The 22,099-nt window shown below is 34.3% G+C and overlaps 1 protein-coding gene across 4 annotated transcripts in view; it reads left to right on the forward strand.

Moving 5' to 3' along the window:
- The window catches only part of UCHL5 (ubiquitin C-terminal hydrolase L5), a 41,753-nt gene extending 20,498 nt beyond the window's left edge, over window positions 1-21,255 (forward strand). The window contains exons 4-11 of one of the 4 annotated variants that reach the window (XM_060644339.3): window positions 3,082-3,207; window positions 3,299-3,360; window positions 3,436-3,566; window positions 4,375-4,438; window positions 9,281-9,383; window positions 10,497-10,610; window positions 13,357-13,455; window positions 18,911-21,255. In XM_060644339.3, the coding sequence (XP_060500322.2) occupies window positions 3,082-3,207; window positions 3,299-3,360; window positions 3,436-3,566; window positions 4,375-4,438; window positions 9,281-9,383; window positions 10,497-10,610; window positions 13,357-13,455; window positions 18,911-18,955 (744 nt within the window). In that variant the 3' untranslated portion in view covers window positions 18,956-21,255. The remainder of the gene's footprint in view (window positions 1-3,081; window positions 3,208-3,298; window positions 3,361-3,435; window positions 3,567-4,374; window positions 4,439-9,280; window positions 9,384-10,496; window positions 10,611-13,356; window positions 13,456-18,910) is intronic. The other 3 variants (XM_060644340.3, XM_060644341.3, XM_060644342.3) reach the window with 3 other exon arrangements.
- Window positions 21,256-22,099: the final 844 nt, after the last annotated feature.

Genomic DNA, 22,099 nt, shown 5'->3' on the forward strand with positions numbered 1-22,099 from the left:
GTGGCAGCGTGCATGTGTGACTCGGGTCATGTGTAACAAAAGGGCGTGGAAGAGCCTGGACAAACTAAAGAATATATGTTCTCTCAGATGAATTCAAACCAAATTCTTCAGGTTCCAGGGGAGCCCTGCTTGTGACCTCTAACTCTAGCCTCCTTTTACTGTCAAATTCTACTACTCTGTTTGAAAACGTGTTACAAGCCAGAGCATATATTAGAATACCCAGGACAAAGATTTAAAAATTAAAGATTTAAGAAGTTGGGGACTAAATAATTTATGCTGCAATGAATTTTTTGTGACATGAACTAAAGTTAAAGTTCTCCCAAATAGATGTATATAAGGTAATTTTTATGGGAGTTTCGTGAGGCAAAAAACCTCTCTAAACTGTCTTGTTCACTGTGCATGCCACACTTACCACAATGTCTGGGATACTATAGATATTTAGTAAATATTTGAGTGACTGGCATCTTTTTTAAGTTTTTTTTTTTTTCTTTCCAAAATTTTGGCAATTCTGTACTATATGTAATATAACCACTTGGTGGCGCTAACCTCATTTTTAAACCCTGAAAGGTATTTTTATACTTCTCCACACCACGATTACTATTCTTCATATACGCACGGAATGAGTTGTAATAAATCGTGGACAGTGTGAATCATTATTAACATCGAAGCAGAAATATCATTAACCACTGGGTTTTTTTACCTTTAAAAAAAAAACCTTGAGATTTGATTGATTATACAAAAAACCACACATTTAATGTATATAATTTGGTGAGTTTGGAAGGAGTTTTGTTTCTGATTCTTTAGAAAATGTTTCTAAAGTGATGGATTACAGATTTCAAGTCCTTCGGTCATAGTAGTAGTTGAGCCTGTCTGTTAGAGCCTCAGCATCTAGCACTGGGTACGTAGTATACCTTTAATGTGTGAATTTGAAAGAATGTGTGAATGAGTATAAATTTTAACTTCTTCTGACTTCACTTCTACCAACCCACTCCCAGATAATTTCACCCCACATAATTTTGGTCCAAGATAAGGGGGCACTGAGTCTTAACAAAGTTTTTAGTTAACCACCTTTATGAAATTTCTTTTAATCATTAAAATTTTTTGTCCAAATTTATGAAAGAACTGTGATTCAGAACAAAATACATATTGAAATAAATCAGCAATATTAATTGGATTTTAGATTTCCTGTTACTTTTTTTCTTATTTGTCAATTATGGGATAGTTTTGAGTACAAGATATTATTAGAGAGGAATAACAGAAGCATGGTTGTATCATTATATTTGTTTGAGAATTGGATGTAAGAGAATGTTCCCTAGTGGAGAAAGCAGTCTTACTAAGGAGTTTTTCAAACATACAGGAGGAAAAAATTGAAGAATTGGTGGATTTCACAAGACCTCAAAAGCCTCTGGCAACATGAAAAGTAGAAGAGTATAAGAATTTAAAAGAGAAGATAATTGAAAGTTTTTCTTCTGAAATCAAGCAGGATGTAAATAGTTTATTAAATTGTAAAATCATAAGTGAATTAGCCTTTTGGAAAGACACTAATTCCAAAATAGCATTTAATCATAGGGGCACCTGGGTGGCTCAGTCAGTTTAGCGTCCAACTATTGATTTTGGCTTAGGTCATGATCTCACTGTCATGAGATTGAGCCCCAAATCAGGCTCCGCAAAGAGTGTGGGGCTTACTTGGATTCTCTCTCTCTCTCCCTCTCTGCCTCCCCATCCCATTTGTGCTTGCTTGAGCATGCACGCACTCTGTCTCAAAATAAACATTAAAAAAAAGAAATAGTATTTAATGATAACATAGTAATAAGGTATAGAAATAGGACTAAGTTGTATTTTTAAAAATAATTTACCAAATTTAGTTCAACTTTATAGTTAATGTTGCTGTGGTATTCACAGTAATCGTCTAAGGTTCTTTCCAGCTCTATAATCTCAACACTGTAGGAGCTAAAGGGAATATGGAAGAAGCCCTTGTCCATAGTGGGTTATAATCTGGTTAGAGAGACCACATATATGTACAGAGCCAGCCTAACATGGTGGCTAAGTGTACAAATTCTAGAACCAGACTCTGCCTCTTGCTTAGCTCTGTACCCTTTGGGCAAGTTACTTAATTTCTTTGTACCTTAGCTTCCACAAATGTAAAATGAGAATATTACTCCTTCTTCATAGGTTGTTGAGAGAATTAAAAGAATTAATACATATGAAGTGCCTAAAAAGTACCTGGCACATAGTAAGGAGCTACCTGAATGTTTTTTCACTCTGATTAGAATGTAAGGTCCACTCATTTTTTTAAATAGTTAACAGCTAAATGACAGCACTGTAAAGACTATATATGACTGAGATGAAAAAATGCGTGGACAATGTATATCCTTTTTAGGAAATCAAAGAAGGGTAGAAATAGCAGTTGTTGGATAATTTCTCTAAAAGCCACATAGGTAAGTTGGAGCTTGTGCTGGGTACTGAAATATGGGTTAAATTTGGATAGGTAGAAATGAATGTAGGAAGACGTAAATAGGAGGGAAGACAAGTTCTGTTGGTTTCATCAGCTGAGTTTAGATCAGGAAAGATTGGCCTTGCTACCCTAACTGGATTGGTTTCTTGATGTTCTGAGTTTATTTGGTTTCCTAGAATTCTCAACTGCAGAATTGCAGTAAATTCCTAAAAAATATATTAGAATGGAATTAAACATGTTTATTTAAATTTTTTTTTTAAAAATGTTTATTTATTTTTGAAAGAGAGAAAGAGAGAGAGAAAGCAAGCACAGGCAGGGGAGGAGCAGAGAGAGAGGGAGACACAGAATCCGAAGCAGGCTCCAGGCTCTTGAGCTGTCAGCACAGAGCCTGACGTGGGGCTCTAACTCAAAAACTGTGAGATCATGATCTGAGCCAAAGTTGGATGCTCAACTGACTGAGCCACCCAGGTGCCCGAATTAGACATATTTATTATGCTTATGTTAAGACTATATGAAATAAATTTTGAAAACTATTAGCTTTATTCATATTTTGGAGGGCATTGTCATCATTTAAAAGCTGCTTTTTAAACCATAAATTTATAATATTTTGCTTTTATATTTTATAGGTTATTAACAATGCTTGTGCTACCCAAGCTATAGTCAGTGTGTTACTGAACTGTACCCATCAAGATGTCCATTTAGGAGAGACATTGTCAGAGTTTAAAGAATTTTCACAAAGTTTTGATGCAGCTGTGAGTATAATCATATTATTCCTAAAATGCTCCATTTTTGATAGTTTGTGATAATTCTTTTTTTAATAGGCTACTTTAAAAATTATTTTAGATGAAAGGTTTGGCACTGAGCAATTCAGATGTGATTCGACAAGTACACAACAGTTTTGCCAGGTAAAGAGACTTTTTGTTAAATAAACACTTTCTTTCATGCTTGTCTGTGTCTCACTATTTTTTTCTTCACTGTAGACAGCAAATGTTTGAATTTGATGCAAAGACGTCTGCAAAAGAAGAAGATGCTTTTCATTTTGTCAGTTATGTTCCTGTAAACGGAAGATTGTATGAATTAGATGGATTAAGAGAAGGACCGATTGATTTAGGTACTCTGGTTCCTGTTCCTGGTATTTCACTTTTGACAAGGAAAAAAGATTGGGTATTCTCCTTCATTTTAGCCACAGTACTGCTTAGATTTTGAAGGGGAAGGTAACTGTGAGGTAGTATAATGTCATCAGTCTTAAGTTTTTCATTACTTTATGAAGTTAAATAACACAGGAAGGACATGTTGCTCATCTCTACATTTTCTCTGTTGGCTTCTATCTGGTCACTCATTCTGTGTTCCTTAGACCCTATCAAATATAAAGGAAGCAAAAGATCAAACAGAACAGTCAGTTTTGCTATAAAACTGGTAGCTATGCTAAAACTTAAGATGAAAAAGAGGATTAAAACAACTGGATAAAATTGGTTTTGCATTATGTGTGAATTTCAGTTTTTAATTTATAGTTATTATGGTTGGGAGTCAGGATTATTTTGCTACTAGTATGATGATGATTTTTCTTTGCTGTCAGTTTTATCACTAAAATGGAGGTAGTTATTCTTATTTCACGAAGTTGTGAATTTTAATAGGATAACTTCCTGATTCGTGACCTTTTTGAACAGTTGTTCAGCACTTACTAAGTGACACAATAATGTGGTAATGCAAATTATATTAATGCTTTTTACCCTTACCATTACTAAGAAAATAAGAATTGAAGCTTAACATAGTTAAGCTTATAAGGATAGTTAATCCTAAAAGGATTTTTACCATCCTGAATTTGCCAAAATTTTTATAAAAAGATCTTTTAGACTAACTTTTGAAATAATTTTAATATTGATTTTATTTGATTTAATTGCTTTCAAATTTCTTTCTAGGTGCATGCAATCAAGATGACTGGATCAGCGCAGTGAGGCCAGTCATAGAAAAAAGGATACAAAAGTAAATGCTCAGTTAATCTTACTAGCATAGTATTCTGGAATTTAAACTTATTTTTTCAACTTTTATTATTATTTTAACAATGCTTGTTGAACATCTACTTTGGATTGGATTAATGTGTTCAAGAAGAAATCTCTAAATTCTACATAGTAATATGTCATCTTTATAAAAGTTAGACATGCAGATCTCCATTTAGATATTTTGTATAGTTTTGTAGAGTTTTGTTTTTAGGCATCTATTTTTTTTATCAAATTAAAACTTTTATTTTGAGATAATTATATATTCATATTCAGTTATAACTATAATACAGAGAGATCCCATGCACCCTTAACCCGCAGTGGTAACATCTGGCAAAACTAGTCCAGTGTCAACAGCCAGAATATTGACATTGATATAGTCGAGGTATAGAATGATTTAATTACCACAAGGATTTCCTCTTTTAGAGCCACCGATGCTTCCCTCTGCTGCCACTCCTCCTGCCTCCTTAATCCCTAGTTTTATAATTTTTTGTCCGTTAAAGAATGTTGTATAAGTGGAATCATACGATATATAAACTTTTTGGACTGGCTTCTTTCACTCAGCACAATTTTCTGGAGATTTATCCAGGTTGTTAAAAGTAGTTCAGTCTTTTCTCTTGATGGGTAATAGCTATGGTATGGATATACCTTTTTTTTTTTTTTTTTGTCCAGTTACCCATTGAAGGACATGTGGCTTGCTTTCGGTTTTTGGCTATTATGAATAAAGCTGCAGTAAACCTTTGTACAGATTTTTGTGTGAACAGAAGTTCATTTCTGTGGGATAAATGCCCAAGAGTGCCATTGCTGAGTTGTAAATGCATGTTTAATTTTTTTTTTTTTTTTTTAACGTTTATTTATTTTTGAGACAGAGAGACAGAGCATGAACAGGGGAGGGGCAGAGAGAGAGGGAGACACAGAATCTGAAACAGGCTCCAGGCTCTGACCTGTCAGCACAGAGCCCGACGCGGGGCTCGAACTCACCGACCGTGAGATCATGACCTGAGCCGAAGTCGGACGCCCAACCGACCAAGCCACCCAGGCGCCCCGCATGTTTAATTTTTTAAGAAACTGCCAAACTCTTTCCCAGAGTGGCTGTACCATTTTACATTCCCACCAGCAATGTATGAGTGATCCAGTTTCTCCGCATCCTTACTAGCATTTGGTTTTGTCAAAACTTTTTATTTTAGCCCTTCTAGTAGGTGGATAGTGATGTCTCATTGTGGCTTTGATCTGCATTTCTCTAATGACTAATGATGTTGAAAATCTTTCCATGATTTTTGCCTATTTTGTAATAGGATTGTGTGTGTGTGTGTTTTTTTTTTTTGACTGTTGAGCCTTGAGGTTCTTTACATACTCTGGATAGTACTAGTCCTTCATCAGACACATTGCCTGAAAATATTCTGTCCTAGTGTGTAACCTGTCCCCTAATTCTCCCACACAGTCTGTCACAGAGCAAAAGCTCTTAATCTCAGTGAAGTCTAATTTATGAATCTTTTCTACTATGAGTTGTATTTTTGTTGTCAAGTCTAAGAATTCTTTGTCTAGCCATAGATCCTAAAGATTTTCTCTTGGTCTTTTTTTCTAAAAAGTTTATATTTTAACAGTTTACATTTAAGCCTGTGATCTACTTTGAGTTAATTTTTGTATATGTTGTAAAGTAAGTCTAAGTTCATTTTGTTGCCTATGCATGTCCAGTTGCTCTAGCACCATTTGTTGAAAAGGCTGTCCTTCCTGTAGAAATTTGGGTAGAATTGTAAAAAACCAGTTTGAGTATATTTGTGTTGGGTATTTCTGGGTTCACTACTCTGTTCTGTTGACCTATTTGCTCTTTGCCAGTACTACACAGTCTTTTTTCACCTTTATTTTTAATTTTTTGAATGTTTATTTTGAGAGAGGCGGAGGGAGTGCAAGCATGAGTGGGGGAGGGGCAGAGTAGGGGGGTAGAGAGAGAATCCAGGCAGGCTCTGTGCAGAGCCTGTCTGACAGCACAGAGCCCAGCATGGGGCTTGATCCCACGAACTGTGAGATCATGACCCGAGCCAGAATTAAGAGTTGGATGCTTAACTGACTGAGCCACCTACATGCCCCTGTACTACACAGTGTTGATTACTCTAGCTATATTATAAGTCTCAAAATCAGATAAACTGACACCTACAACTTTATTCTTTTTCTTCAAAATTGTTTCAGCTTTTATAGTTCCTCTGTCTTCTCATATAAATTTTAGTATAATCTTGTTCATATCTATAAAAATTCTTGCTGGGATTTGGTTAGGAATTGTGTCAAACATTTATATCCATTTGGGGAGAAATGGCGTCTTTTCTATGATGAGTCTTCCAGTTTATGAACATGGTATGTCTCTCTATTAACTTTGATCTTCTCTAATTCATTTCATCAGCATTTTGTAGTTTTCAGCATACAAATCCTGTACATGTTTTGTCAGATTTACAGCCAAGCATTTCTTAGTCTTTTGAGTGATTACAAATAATAGGATTTCTTTGATCATTGTTAATATGTAGAAACACAGTTGATTATTTTCTTTCTTTTTCTTGTATCCTTTGACCTTGCTGATCTTACCCACCAGCTTTAGAAGGTTTTTTTATGAGTTCCTTGGCATTTTCTACACAGATAATCATGCCATATGCAAATAAGGGCAGTTATGGATTTGTCTACTTTTAAAAAAAATTTTAAAAATGTTTATTTGAGAGAAAGAGAGAGAGAGAGCGTGCGCATATACACAAGCTGGGGAGGGACAGAGAGAGAGAGAGGAAATTCGAAGCTCAGTGCAGAGACTGACATGGGGCTCGATCTCATAGCTGTGAGATCATGACCTGAGCCAAAATCAAGAGTCAGATCTTAACTGACTGAGCCATCCAGGTGCCCCAAGGATTTTATCAGCTTTATCAGTTTTATCAGCTTTCCTTTACATATTTTGCAGGTCTGTTGTTTGGAGTTACAAACATTTGTTGCCATTTCTTCTTGGTGGATTGATCTTTTTATCATTACATAATGTCCCTTTTTAGTAATTTTCTTTGTTTTGAAATTTACTTTATCTCATAGTAATATAGCCAGTCTTGCTTTTTTATTTTTGATTAGTGTTTTCAGTCACGTTGAGATTTTCATCATTTTTAATATGACAAATGATTATAGATTGAAACCTGGACATTTGGGGTTTTATATAAGTGTCTGGACTCTGTATAATAAAACTTGTTGTTAAGCTGGTTTATATGGGCACTGCTCTGGCAGGGTATATCAGGGATGCTACCTCATTACTGCAGGTGGGAGTAGAAATTCAGGTTCCTCACTGTCCCTCCATTGATACCTAAGGTGGGAGGGTTTCCTTGTTATGCTAGGCAGGGATGGGAGTTCTGGCCCCTAAAAGAGTATCTGCTGATACCACCCTGGCTGGGTTTGCCTTGTTACTGCTTGCTATGTGGCTTCACTGTCGCTAAAGTGGGGGAGGCTTCTTCACCATGGTATGGTAGTGACTTCCCACTTGGCTTCCCATTTGGTCTCCTCTGGACACTGCACATAGGTGTCATTACACCCACAGGGATGAAAGTCCCATCTCCCTGCTCAGCCTTTGCTGTAGATAGGGTTGGGGCCACAGTTTTTCCACTGTGTTTAGCTCTGGTAGAGTGGTTATTGTCTAAAGGTTTTCTGTCTCATGAATTGCCCCTTTCCGATTTGGATAAGAAAGAGCAGACTTTTTTTGGTACTTCTTTTTGGTCTGTGCCTGTTGGCATTTCTTGGTTGCTGGCTTCTTCTCCAAGTCTAGGATATACGAAGGCAAATGAGATAACTCAAGGAGTGTACCACTGTGTCATTTTTGGGTCCTGGTTCCCTAGCTTGCCTGCCTTCTCTCCACCTTTCAGAATTTTCATTTTTCCTTGCCTTTAAAAAAAAAAAATATATATATATACATATATATATATATATATATGTATATATACGTATATATATGTATATATATGTATATATACGTATATATATGTATATATATGTATACATATATACATGTATATATTATGTCTAGTGTTTTAGTTTGTTATTTTCTTAGTGGGAGGAATAGGGAAATGGAAGTTCCATAGCAGTTTTATAAACAACATTTGTACGTAGTTCAAAGCACTATAGGTTATATTGGGCTATGTGCTTTCCAGTGGATAGAATTTTGTATGAGAAAATGTTAGAGGTGAATAATGTAAAGACAGGCTTACATTTTCTATATACATCTTGAATAAGCACCATTCATGTAATATTGGCAGTAATTTTTCTACTGTCAATCCCTATCATCAACAAGCTTATATCATTGTGATACTCTGGTATCAGAGTAGCGAAAATAGCATTCGGAAGTTTTACAACAGGATATAATCACATTAATAAAATACATAAATATTTCACAACTTATTTATAATGAAATATAAAGTATAAAGTGAAATTTAAAAATATATTAATTAAAAATAGCAACTATATAATGATTTAGAAAAAAGTGTAAGTTAGGAATGTGGTTAATTACCATAAAAATGCCAGTATAATTAATCTAACAAATGTGAGGTCTTAGTTTAGTTATTTTTTTCTGAGGTCAGAACATTTAAAAGTTTGTGATTAAATTTAGCTAGGTGTTTTTTGTTGGTTTTTTGTTTTTTTTTTTTTTTTTACTGCAGTTGTACCCTTTCATATATGAAAGCCTTTTTTAAATGTCTATTTTCATTGTTAGCCGTTGATAGATTTGTGTTTATCCTAGAGAGCCATAGGGTAATCACAATAGATTATTTTAATTGTAATAGTGTTACAATTCTTTATTACATTATAAACTTTAACTTTTTTGTAGGTACAGTGAAGGTGAAATTCGATTTAACTTAATGGCCATTGTGTCTGACAGAAAAATGATATATGAACAGAAGATAGCAGAGTTACAAAGACAACTTGCTGAGGTTTGTGGCCATGTTTAAAATTTTTTTTTTTTTTGTTAAGCATTTATTTATTTTTGAGGGAGAGACAGAGCATGAGTGGGGGAGGGGCAGAGAGAGGGGGAGACAGAATCTGAAGCAGACTCCAGGCTCTGAGCTGTCAGCACAGAGGCTGATGCGGGGCTTGAACCCACGAACCATGAGATCATGACCTAAGCCGAAGTTGGAGGCTTAACCAACTGAGCCACCCAGGCACCCCTTTTGGCCATGTTTTTAAGTGCAAAGTTCTAGTTTAGTTATTTTAGGGAAAGTATTCTTTATCTTTCTTTCTTGCTCTACTTCCTTTGTTCTCTCTCTCTCTCTCTCTCTCTCTCTTTCCCTCCCTCCCTACCTCCTTCTCTTTCCTCATTCCTTCCTTCCTGATTTAATCAAGTGTCCCGAGTGGTGATTAAGAGAATACACTATGGAGTCAGGTTGCCTAGATTCAGCTCCTGGCTTTGTCACTTAATGGATGCATGAATTGGAATATTTCTTTGTGCTTCAGTTTCTTAAGGTCAAATGAAAATAGTATTTACCTTATAAGGCTGTTGTGAGGATTAAATGAGATGATATATGTAAGCCACTTAAAACAAATATTAAATGGATATAAGTATTAGCAATTAACTAATTTCATTATATAATTAAGCAAGTTAGAATATATTTCTCAAAGAATTACTTGGGTACATTTAGATACATGTAATCTTTACTAGCCTATATGATTGATTATCTTTCTATAGTAAATATGATTGGAGAAGATAATTAGTAATAGTACCTTTTTTACATTCTTTGATCCCATATTCTTAAGAACATATTTAAGCATATTTATTTTATAGCTGAACAAAAGATTATAGCAACACAGCATATTGCAGTATAGATTGTTTTTAGTTAAAAATGCATATGTGTTATTGTAGAACATAGAAATATGGATGGTACTACTTAGGGCTTTTGTCCTTTAATATTGCAGTTAGTAGGCTGGAATTCTGTCACCAATATTAAGAGTAAAATTTGGAAATAATTGTACTATGTGTATAATTTTAAAATATTTTGGACTCAAGCCTCAATCATTAGGGTATGGTGTTTCTTTTTCTTTACCCTAAGGAGGAACCCATGGATACAGATCAGGGTAATAATATGTTAAGTGCTATTCAGTCAGAGGTTGCCAAAAATCAGATGCTTATTGAAGAAGAAGTACAGAAACTAAAAAGATATAAGGTATGTTTTCCTTTTATTTGTTCCTTTATTGTTTTAATATAGAGTAGTATATTTTAACATGAAAGTATATTGAATACTTGATTGTTTTCCCCCATCAATTACTAGTTTTCAGAATAATTAGTTGATTCCGTGGCACCCCACAAAGGTAACTAGTGAGATTTCTTTCTTTTTAATTTTTTTTTTGAAGTGTTGTTATGAACAGATTTTTTAACTGATTTGATGCTTCAGTTCACTGCAGTTATGGATGATCAGATTATTTCATCTTTGGCCATTAGGATCAACTTCAGGCCGTCTCCTAAATTCTTTTGATGGGATTCTCGTCATCTCTGATAGTTTCCTTGCTTTCTAGCATGACTAGATGTTTCAGAATCACCTTGTAGATCTCCTGCTTCAGACTTGGATTAGCCATTTTTTCAAGAAGCTCTGTGTCCTATTGTTGGGAAATGGTATTTAGAAACCACTCTTTGGGTACACAGTGATACCAATTGGTCATTATGTCTAGGCCTTTTCAGAGCTAAGAAATACATTTTTGTTTGCTGCTTGTTTTAGTTTGAAGAGAAAATATAATGTGAATTCAGTATTCAAATTTAGAATTAAAGGACTTGGGGTGCCTGGTTTGCCCAGCTGGTAGAGCATGGGACTCTTGATCTCAGGGTCATGAGTTCAAGACCCATGTTGCATGTGGAGCCTACTTAAAAAAAAAGAAAGAATTAAATGGCTTTATACTTGAAATTAACTATTTGCATCTTCTCTCTCTCTCTTTTTTAAATGCTTATTTTGAGAGAGAGAAAGAGAGAGAGAGAGAGAGAGAGAGAAAGCATGTGACTACATACATGAGTAAGGGAGGGGCAGAGAGAGAATCCCAAGCAGGCTCCGTGCTATCAGCGCAGAGCCCTATGTGGGGCTCCATCCCGTGAATCCTGAGATCATGACCTGAGCCAAAATCAAGACTCGGGTGCTCAACTGACTGAGCCACCCAGGCACCTCACATTTCTTCTCTTAAGCTGAAAATCTTGATTCCTAACAATATTAACGTAATTACTTATTTGCTTTATGCTGTATATATATATAGTATATTCATGTATAAGCAAATAATTATTTGCCTTATGCTATATATATATAACATGTGCATATATTTATAAGTATATATAAGTGTATATATATAAAGGTACAGAAACAGCAATAGTAGTAAGTAGCATTAATAACAACTGAAAAGTTTTTTCTTAGGATATATCCCATTTTGGATATATAATTAAATTACTGTGTTTTTAAAGTTATTTCAGAAAATTTTCTCTTGGTGTGATTCTATCACCAATTTGGTACACAGTTGGGTTCATTTGTTTTATTTTCCTTTTTAGTTTTTCAGGCTGTTAAAATTTTTTTGATTTAATTTTAATTATGGCAAACATTTATGTAATTGAAAGGCAAATATAAAGCAATGTGATCTTTAATAATGTCATTCTCCTTCATTTGCAATCTGATAAGCTTTTTTCAGAGACAGTAAAAAGTGTGAAGGGAGCTCTGAATTTTGCATGAGTTTGGAAATGATAGTTATATTATTTCTCATGTGTATCATAGTAGGAAAAGCATTGGTTTTCATTTGAATCTCACTTTGAAGGCAAGGATTGTCTTTTTTAAAATTTTTAATTGATCATCACAGTGTTAGCATAGTGCTTTGCATCATATTTAACAGTCTACAAATAACTGTTAAATAAAATAAATGAACCTGGAACTAGTAAGATTTCTTTAGTTGGAAGTAGGGCCTGGCTCGAGTATTCCAGGCAGGAAAAAGGTGGGCCAAGTTCATAGAGACAGGGAGGTAAGGAATAAAAGCTTGAATGTTTATCTTCCATTTTATGTGGTACACAAAATAACTACCCACCACTTATGCATTCTTATGCAGGGTTATTCCATAATTAACCAAGTTTTAATATTAGCCTAAAGTAAAACACACACTTGGTTTTCAGAATCTCTACCTGCTACACTGTTGGAGAATGCTTTGTTCCAAAAGGTAAAATGATTCTCCTACTGATATAAAATGAGCATATGTTAAGATTTTATTAAATTCATTATTTAATTTGAGGAACCTGTAAGATGTCACAGGTAGTTCAAGTGAGAAGTCAAGAAGCTCAAGTTTATCTGAAGGAATATTGAAATGAATTTACTAAAGATGGAAACTTTTCTCTACGGGAGAAGGGAAATAAATTGCTAGACAGAATATTTAATAGCTTAATGGCAGTGAAAAACTCAAATTGGGTAACTTGGGAGAGGTGTCCTAGACAATGCATAGTTTTCCTTTGAAGTACAGGTCTTTCCCTATAGTCCACCCTATTTTGATTAAAAGTAATTCAGAGAAAAATTATTCTTGATCACAGAATAAAGCTGCTTTCATTAGGCTTTCCTGATTATTTGCATAGTTATAGTAGCAAATCGCAAGTTAATTTACCACGTGGGCCTTAAGTTTGCTTTCATAAGTTAAGTTTTCATAAATAATTTTAGACTTTTAAAAGCCTCAGCTATTTGCGAAGCCAAGGGTGGGAAACCATAACCCAAGAAACTCCTCGTATTTTTTATTGTATTAGTCTTTATTCTCAGTGGGGATATAATCTCATTATTTCTAATATTTTTTGTCATGAGAATGGAAGATTTTTTTCCCATTTCTATTGAGTAGGATGCAAAAATTACAATATTAGGAACTTAGTAGAAATGTAAAGTTAGTGTGTTTTGATATTTGTTTTACTTTCAGATCGAAAATATCAGAAGGAAGCATAATTATCTGCCTTTCATTATGGAATTATTAAAGACTTTAGCAGAACACCAGCAGTTAATACCACTAGTAGAAAAGGTAAGTTACTGGTGAATACTTATTAGATTTAGATTCCCCCAAAACAGTGTTGTGTTGTTTGTTTGTTTGTTTGTTTGTTTTGTTTTTTTTTTTTTTTTGGCTTGAGTAGAGGTGAAATTTGTTGAAGCATTTTTATTTTATTTTTTTGGCTTTCTCCTATTGTTTTATATTCTAGCTAAGCATTAATTCAACCTGATATTGTAAAATAAAAATAAGGAATTGCCCTACTGCTTTAGCCTTCCAGAATCCTTAGTGTTACGAACTCAGAATGTACCTATTAGAATAAAATTTAAAACATTTCCTTTCTTTAAGCTGAAAGCAACATTTTAAAAAATATATATATTTTTTAATGTTTATTTATTTTTGAGAGAGAAAGACAGCATGTGAGCAGGCGAGGGACAGAGAGAGAGGGAGACACAGAATCTGAAGCAGGCTCCAGGCTCTGAGCTTGTCAGCAGAGCCTGACTCAGGGCTTGAACTCATGAACTGCAAGGTCATGACCTGAGCTGAAGTTGGACGCTTAACTGACTGAGCCACCCAGGTGCCTCTGAAAGCAAATTTTTAATGTTAATAATTGAGATAATAGATTCTTTGTTCTTTAGTTTAAGAAAAATTTGAATTATCGATGAATTTAAAACTGGAATGGACATTGAAGGGGGAAAAAATAACCATAGCCTAGACTAAGAAATGGGTTTTTTGTATTCATTCCTAAGCTAGTATTCTTTCCGCTGAAGAAAAACTAACAAAGGTTTGTGAAAAATTCTGATTTCTAAGATTTTTATCTTCAGAACAAGGCACTTAAATATTTATTGAATAAATGCAATGCAATTAAATTGTTTTTAAGTTTATACTGTAAATCAGTGTTTCTAAAAGTGACCATCACTGGATACTCTTTAAAATACATGTTACCTGGCCCCTCCCCAGATATTCTGATATAGGGGAAGAAATCTTTAATTAGAGTTACCCCAAGTGACTCTAATGCAGCTTGTTTGTGTACCACGTTTTGAGAAACACTTTGAGAAGACAGTACTAGGCAAATAACATTTTGGATCATTAACTTAAGGGCAGAGCACATGGTAGGTATGTGTTTCTTATTAATTTTAAAGTATGAAGCAAAGAGGGGCGCCTGAGTGGCTCAAGTGGGTTGAACGTCCAACTTTGGCTCAGGTCATGATCTCACGGTTTGTGAGTTCGAGCCGCGCATCAGGCTCTGTGCTGACAGCTCAGAGCCTGGAGCCTGTTTCAGATTCTGTGTCTCCTTCTCTCTGCCCCTTCCCCGCTCATGCTGTATCTCTCTCTGTCTCTCAAAAATGAATAAACGTTAAAAAAAAAAAAATTGAAGTATGAAGCAAAGATACATTTCAACCCAGCTTTTTTATATCATCATAAATTTTAAATTTTAAATGATACGAAGTGAAAGTTATGGTTTTTGTGTATACCTTATTACCCAGATCCTGAAACGTGTGCTTCTGCTTTTAGCACTAAGTACACAAATTATTGCAGAAAACTGCTAAGTCTTCCCCTTTTTAAAAAAATGTTTATTGGGGTGCCTGGGTGGCTCGGTCGGTGAAGCGTCCGACTTCGGCTCAGATCATGATCTCACGGTCCGTGGGTTCGAGCCCCGCGTCGGGCTCTGTGCTGACCGCTCAGAGCCTGGAGCCTGTTTCGGATTCTGTGTCTCCCTCTCTCTCTGCCCCTCCTCTGTTCATGCTATGTCTCTCTCTGTCTCAAAAATAAATAAACGTTAAAAAATAAAAATTAAAAAAAAATGTTTATTTATTTATTTTGAGAGAGAGAGAGGGAGAGGGAATCCCAAGCAGGCTCTGCACTGTCAGCACAGAGCCCATTTCGGGGCTCAATCTCAGGAACCGTGAGTTCATGATCTGAGCCAAAACCAAGAGTCGGATACTTAATCGACTGAGCCACCACCCAGGGCACCCTCAATCTTCTCTTTTCCATATAGGTTTTCTATTCATGTATCCCAGGGTATTAAAGCTATAAAAGTGTAAGATGGGAAACTGATTTTTAGATTTTCAGATTAACAATTAGGATTCTGTGAGTCTCCGAAGTACCTCCATAGTACTTCGAACAAATAGTGTGTTCTTTGCATGCAACACTATGAAATATTTCACTATTAAAAATATTAAAATATTAATATGTAGGCTGTTATGTTAAACATGTTACATCAGATTCTAAATATACATAAATGTTATTAAAGGCCAGACAAATGTTTATTAGGGAAATTTAATATGTATGTATTTTGCTTCAAAACTGATCTGTGAATAAACTTTTTGGTGCAAATTAGGAAAACGACCATTCTTGTTTGATTTTAATGACCATATATTCCCAGAGTTTTTTGAAAGCGTAGTTGGAACAGCTTTTCAGCTTTTCCATTGGAACTGTAATTTCTGAGTTGACGTTAGTTTGGACACAGGGTGGCAGCATGAGCGTCTGGTGTTGGTGTAACACCAGCTCAGTGTGTTCTTGTGTTTGCATCTGTTTTTTTGAGGGGGTAGTTATTGATCCTCTACCTCTTGCCTCTTTCTTCCAACTGTTTTTTGATTAATAATATTGCATAAGCAATATTGAGGTTACATTTATTCTTCGTGTATATGCAATATCTGTTATCCCCTAAGGGATTCCCCTAAAGGAATATATCCTTTAAGGAGTATCCCCTAAAGGAATTCAGATGCATTACTTGACAAAAATTTTTGAAATTTTAAAATCATTCATCATTTATCTAGTTGCAGCTTTATTCCTGGACCTCTCTTAAGGTCTAGAGATGTCTTCCCTCTTCCCTCATGATATAGTTGGGGCAAGGAATAAACAACTATAGTATCGTGTTGAATAGAATTGTTCTGATAGGTGCCAGAATAAATTCATGCTGAAGATCAGGGGGGAGCACAGCGGGGCTCCTAAATAGCTATGCCCCTTGAAGTTTCACATCCACAAAATTTTAAATCTGTAGTTAGAATCAAATGCTTATTGTCTACCAATAAGTCCGCTTCCTTAAGCACAAATATATTTTGTTCATCTTATTTTGAAAAAAGGAGTTATTGTATCATATTGAATATCACTTTCTGCTAATGTTACAAATGAAAGAATAAAGATGAGATTTTATAATTATATACAAGGGCTTTAATAGTGATAAATGCTTAATGGTAATACTTCTAAGAAAAATTACATGTAGAATTCAGAAATGGATAAGTTGAAGTTAACTAAGAAATTAGTAAGTTGAAATGCTCCTCCCCTCCCCCCCCCCCCAAACCCCCATGCCAAGGGAAAGTAGAATAAAGGAACAAAGCATAAAAGGGGTAGAAGGAACCAAACAGGAAAGATGAGACTACTCTCAGCAGTGATGCTGAATGCCAAACCTGTCCAGGATCAGATCTCAGAGTAACTGAGATAGTTGCTTATAGCCTGTGATGGCATGAAAGTGTTTGGGTTTGGAAATCTTTTTGTTTTACAGAATAATAAAGAAAAGATCAAGACTTTGTTCCAAGGGCATATGGCTATAATGAATTAGGTTAAGATCTTGGCTTATAAGCACTTTTGTTACATAAGGCTTCTACTCTTATCTGAGGCGTTGAATATACATTACATAAACACTGCTCAGGATGTAACCTAAAAATACATAGTTATAAAACTTACTTAACTTCTTCTTAATTTTATCTGAATTATATATTTTAATAATTATATGGACACGCTCTGCATTATGTCTTTGCTCATTTAATTATGTTATAAAGTTTATGTCATAAACTATAAATTTATTTTTGTTAATCCAACTAAACATTCTATATATTCAGGGGTCAATAAGGAAAAAATATGTATTTTAATTTCAAATTATATCTGAAGTTGAATTGTATTTTCATTATTTGGAAACAATTTCTATTGTAAAAATTGTATACATATCAAATTACAAGTTATGCTTGTTAACTAAAAATGTTCATGCAAGCAGTTTTATTTTACATTTTATTTATTTTTGAGAGAGCACAAGTGGGGGAGAGGCAGAGAGAGAGGGAGACATAGAATCTGAAGCAGGGTCCAGGCTCTGAGCTGTCAGCACAGAGCCTGATGTGGAGCTTGAACTCAGAAACCGTGAGATCATGACCTGACCTGAAGTCGGACACTTAACTGACAGAGCCACCCAGGCACCCCAGCAGTTTTATTTTATATGATACACATAACATATTTCCTCTTAATATTCTAAGTCATAGCACTCTATTTTATCATAATAAAATACACTATTTGTATAATAATTATACTACCTAATGCATTATAATTTTTTTAAATGCTTATTTTTGAGAGAGAGAGAGAGAGAGAGAGAGAGAGAAACAGTGTGAGTGGGGGAGGGGTAGAGAGAGAGGGAGACACAGAATTTGAAGCAAGTTCCAGACTCTGAGCTGTCAGCACAGAGTCCCGTTGTGGGGCTCAAACTCAAACTGTGTGAGATCATGACCTGAACCCAAGTCGGACACTTAACCTATTGAGCCACAAGGGCACCCCTACCTAATGAATTATAAAAAAGATTGTAATTGTCCTAATTACCCTATTTTTTAATCTAAGGACGTTTTTTTCTTAGTTGTATAATAGCAAAACTCTATTTGTTCCTTTCTGATTCAAGTGGCATAGTGGAAAGAATATTATATTCTAGTACTCTGAATTATTCTCAAAGTATCATTTGAGGACCAGCAGAATTGGTATCATATGAGAATTTGTTAGAAACTTAGAACCTCAGTTATTTTTTTGAATCAGTTTGTATTATAATAGGGACCCCAGGTTATTGGTATGTACATTGAAAAGCACTGCTGTAGAACAGGTGTCTTTGACCTCTCGAGGTTTTATTTTCTTCTAGCTGTGTGACTTAGGTCAAGTTTGTTATCTGTAAGCTCTGTCTTCTTCATCTGCTGAAAATAAAATAGAATTACTGGGTTCAAGCTATCTAATTGTTATGAGGATAAATGAAATAAAGTGTGAGAGCATTTTTTGGGTTGTATAAATAAAGTTTATCAATACTACAGATACATAATCCTTTAGTGAGATGTTAAACTCATTTGTTCGAATATGCAGAAACTAATGTAAGATTTTTCTTTTACTCAATTTGAATGAGAAATGGACACATATGTAAATATATTGTTTTGAAATATTTATGAATGAGTATGATTTTATGGAATTAGTAATTATGTATTTTTAGATCATTATAATAATACATTTTAACTTCAGATAGGAAAGAACTACAAACCAAACATGATCCTTTTTTACTGAGGGTAAAGCATAACTATAATTTGTCCGCAGTAGTTTGTTGTAAGTCTCGAGTTATGAAAGATAATGCTCTAGAAATCTTAAAAACGATGCGTTTCAATCTTTTTAACTTAAGGATACCCTCTTACACAAATTTTAATGTGACCTAAAATGGACTTTTAAGATTTTATAGAATACAATCTTTAACTTCTAGGCAAAAGAAAAACAGAATGCAAAGAAAGTGCAGGAAACCAAATGAAGAAGATGCTTTGGGATGTGTCCACATTTCTGCTTCTGCACTTATTTTCATGGAAACCATTAAGTATAAAGAACTTTGAGCAACATCCCAATTGACTCAGTGCACGTTTGGCGTAGTACCAGTCTGTCTTGTCTTTAATGCATGGATTCCTTCCCTACCTGCATCATGTGCATGTGGTGCATATTAAATAAAAGTGATGTTGAGAGTGCTTGCCCAAATCCCATTATTTGACATTGGATCTGAGAACTTCTGTTGGTTCTCTGGATGTATACTATCACAATGAACCTAGAAATTGCACAAATGATGTTCTCTACCTGTAATTGTTAAAATTAATCTTAGTTCAGTTACAAGCTTAAAATTTATGAATGTCAGATCTTGATTAAACTGGATCTCTTGTTTTCTCTTCATCATGAAAAGAAAATTGGTATATGTCTTTGATATCTAAACATTTTGAGGATTTTAAAGCTGAATTTTATCTTGAGAAAGTATGGTTTTAATGCAGACCATTTGAAAAAGACAAAAGTATAGTTTTTAGTGATTTTCATTGCTGCCAGTAGAAAAAGTAATAAACGTCCAAATTATTTTAGCAGACTTTCTTTAAGTGTTTGGGGTTATTTATTTATGTATTATAGAATTATTTTAGGAAGGTGTGAGTATTCTTCAAAACAGAATTTCAGATTAAGAACAAATGATAAATTTTCAAGACTTTCGGTGTTGCTCTCAGTTTGGCAACATTTTTCAAACTGCTAAGCTGTATGTATCTATAAGAAAATCAGAGGTTTGACAATTCAAGCTATCTGCTTTTTAAAAAAATATGATGTCATGGTGGAGGATCCTTCTATGGCAATTTGAATGAAATTGGTGTAGCCAATAGTTTCCAAGAACCATGTATAGTTAGCTGACAATGGATTTTTTAAAATTGCTTTTGGAATTTGCTTTGTTTTTGATTCTATGAAATAATTGTATTCTTGCTCCTAATCTTTTCCAAGTTAAACTTTAAAGGAGATTTTATAAAACTTCTTTTTATAAAGGCAATTATCTACTTTTTTTTTTTCTAGATACGTTTCTGAAATTGATACATGACTTTTTAACATTTTATTATGGAAAAGTTTAAGCATATGTAGGGGGACTGTGTATTCATCTTCTAGCTTCAAACACATGAGTTTTTTAAGGATTGTTTTAAAACTTAACTACATTGTGGTATTATTAAAAAACTAATGTGAGAAAATCTGGTGGGAAATTGAGTAGAAAAGTTAATGAATATTTTTCATACATAATTTCAGTTGAAGGTAATAAAGAAGAATTTGTAGTTTCTCATTTGTTTGTGGATAAATGTATTTTGCTCTGGATACAACAGTAATTATGGAGTGTTTTCAAAACCATGATACAATTTTAGAAAATGATTTCATAAGGATTATTTTAGGCTCATCTTGAGATCATTCAATTATTTCAACTTAATTTATATATCCTGGTTTTTTTGTATTTAAGATATTTTAAGTAATCTCTACACCCAATGTGGGGCTTGAACTCATAACCCCAAGATCAAAAGTCGCATGCTCTCCTGACTGAGCCAGCCAGGTGCCCGTATATATCCTGTTTTATAGAGGCCCAAATTTTGTAAAGCAATACAAGGAATATTGTAGTCAGTAGTATCCATTAATCAAGACAGTGTGATTCTAGCATAAGGATTAACAGTTAAATCAGTGGAATACAAGAGAGAGCCTATAAACAAATCCACATTTATATGGTTACTTGATTTTTGACAAAGGTAGCAAAGCAATCTGACAGACAAGGAAAGTCTTTTCAATAGATGAGGCCAAAACAGCTAAACATCCATATGTGGAAAAAAATGAACCAAGACGCCCCTCCCCCATTCTTCACAAAAATGAATTTGAGATGGATCATAGGCCTTCATGTACTAGTTAAAATACAAAGGTTTTTAGGGGGAAACATGGGTGAATATATCTTTGTGACTTGAGGATAGCCATAGGTTTCTTAGGTCACAGAAAACAATAACCATAAAAGATCCAAAATCAGTGTTTATAGGAATTAAAAACTTGTCATTGAAAGATGCTTTTAAGAGTGACTAGTATCAAATGATATTTAAAAATAGCTTTATAAAACTGTGTTAATAGGTATAAGGATATTTTCTTATTAATCTAATTCTAATAAAATTCTTTGATAGGAATTTCCATAGCTTAAGAACGATTTATTTTATCTGCTTCTTTGATGACTGTAAATGCTTTGTGATCTGATCCTTCATGGTAATGTCTGCCAGTGAATAAAGAAATATGACTTGCCTTTGTCTGGGTCTTAAGTCATGAAGCTGGTGAGTAGAGAAAATAGACAAATAAAGAGCAATCCAGAAATATATAAATGTTACTTAATGTGGAAAAATTTTTTTTAAAAAGTATTTAAAGTCTTCTTTGTTCATTTCACTTTTGCCCTTTCTTTTCTAAAATCTCATTTAATGCTTCAGTAGGTGAAAGCACTTCCATTCTGTTGTGTGCCTTTTAAAATGGCTAGCCAACTGTAAGCAATATACTTTTGCTATTATAAACAAAGAAAGCTTGCCAACAGCTGCAGTACTGGGTAGTCTCACCTCATATGTTTAGTTCCCAAGATAGCTGCCCTTTTTCTAGCAGAGAGCAGTCAGCTTGACTGTGCCACTAGAATAGACAAATATTTGTTCTGAGATCATGAACCATTGGGACTTGCTCCCCTCTTTAGACCATGATCCATACTTCAGTGTGTATATGGTGTTACGTGCAGATTAATAACTTTAGTTAACCTAGTTGCCTAAAACATTTCAAGATGTGTTCAGAAATTACTCCATTTTTTTCCTTCTCTAGAAGATTTTGTGCCTTTTGAGGAAAAACAATGGCTTTTAAGGTTTTTCCTTTAAAAAAAATTAAAGAAAGATAAGCAAAAATACAATTTAAATCACCCATAGTTCTACCATCAGGGATGCCTACATTGACATTTTAGTGTGATCCTTTTTCCCCATATGTGTGCATGTTTTTGTGTGTTAGTCTTGCATGTCCTCCCCGTATTCCAAAATAGATTGATGTCATATAAATTATTTTTATTTTTTTAACTTAAATTTTAGCCAACATGCCAGTACAATATGTGTTTCAGGAGTAG

This window comes from Panthera onca, chromosome F1 (genome assembly GCF_046562875.1).
Source record: "Panthera onca isolate mPanOnc1 chromosome F1, mPanOnc1 haplotype 2, whole genome shotgun sequence".
Classification (NCBI taxonomy): Eukaryota; Metazoa; Chordata; class Mammalia; order Carnivora; family Felidae; genus Panthera; species Panthera onca.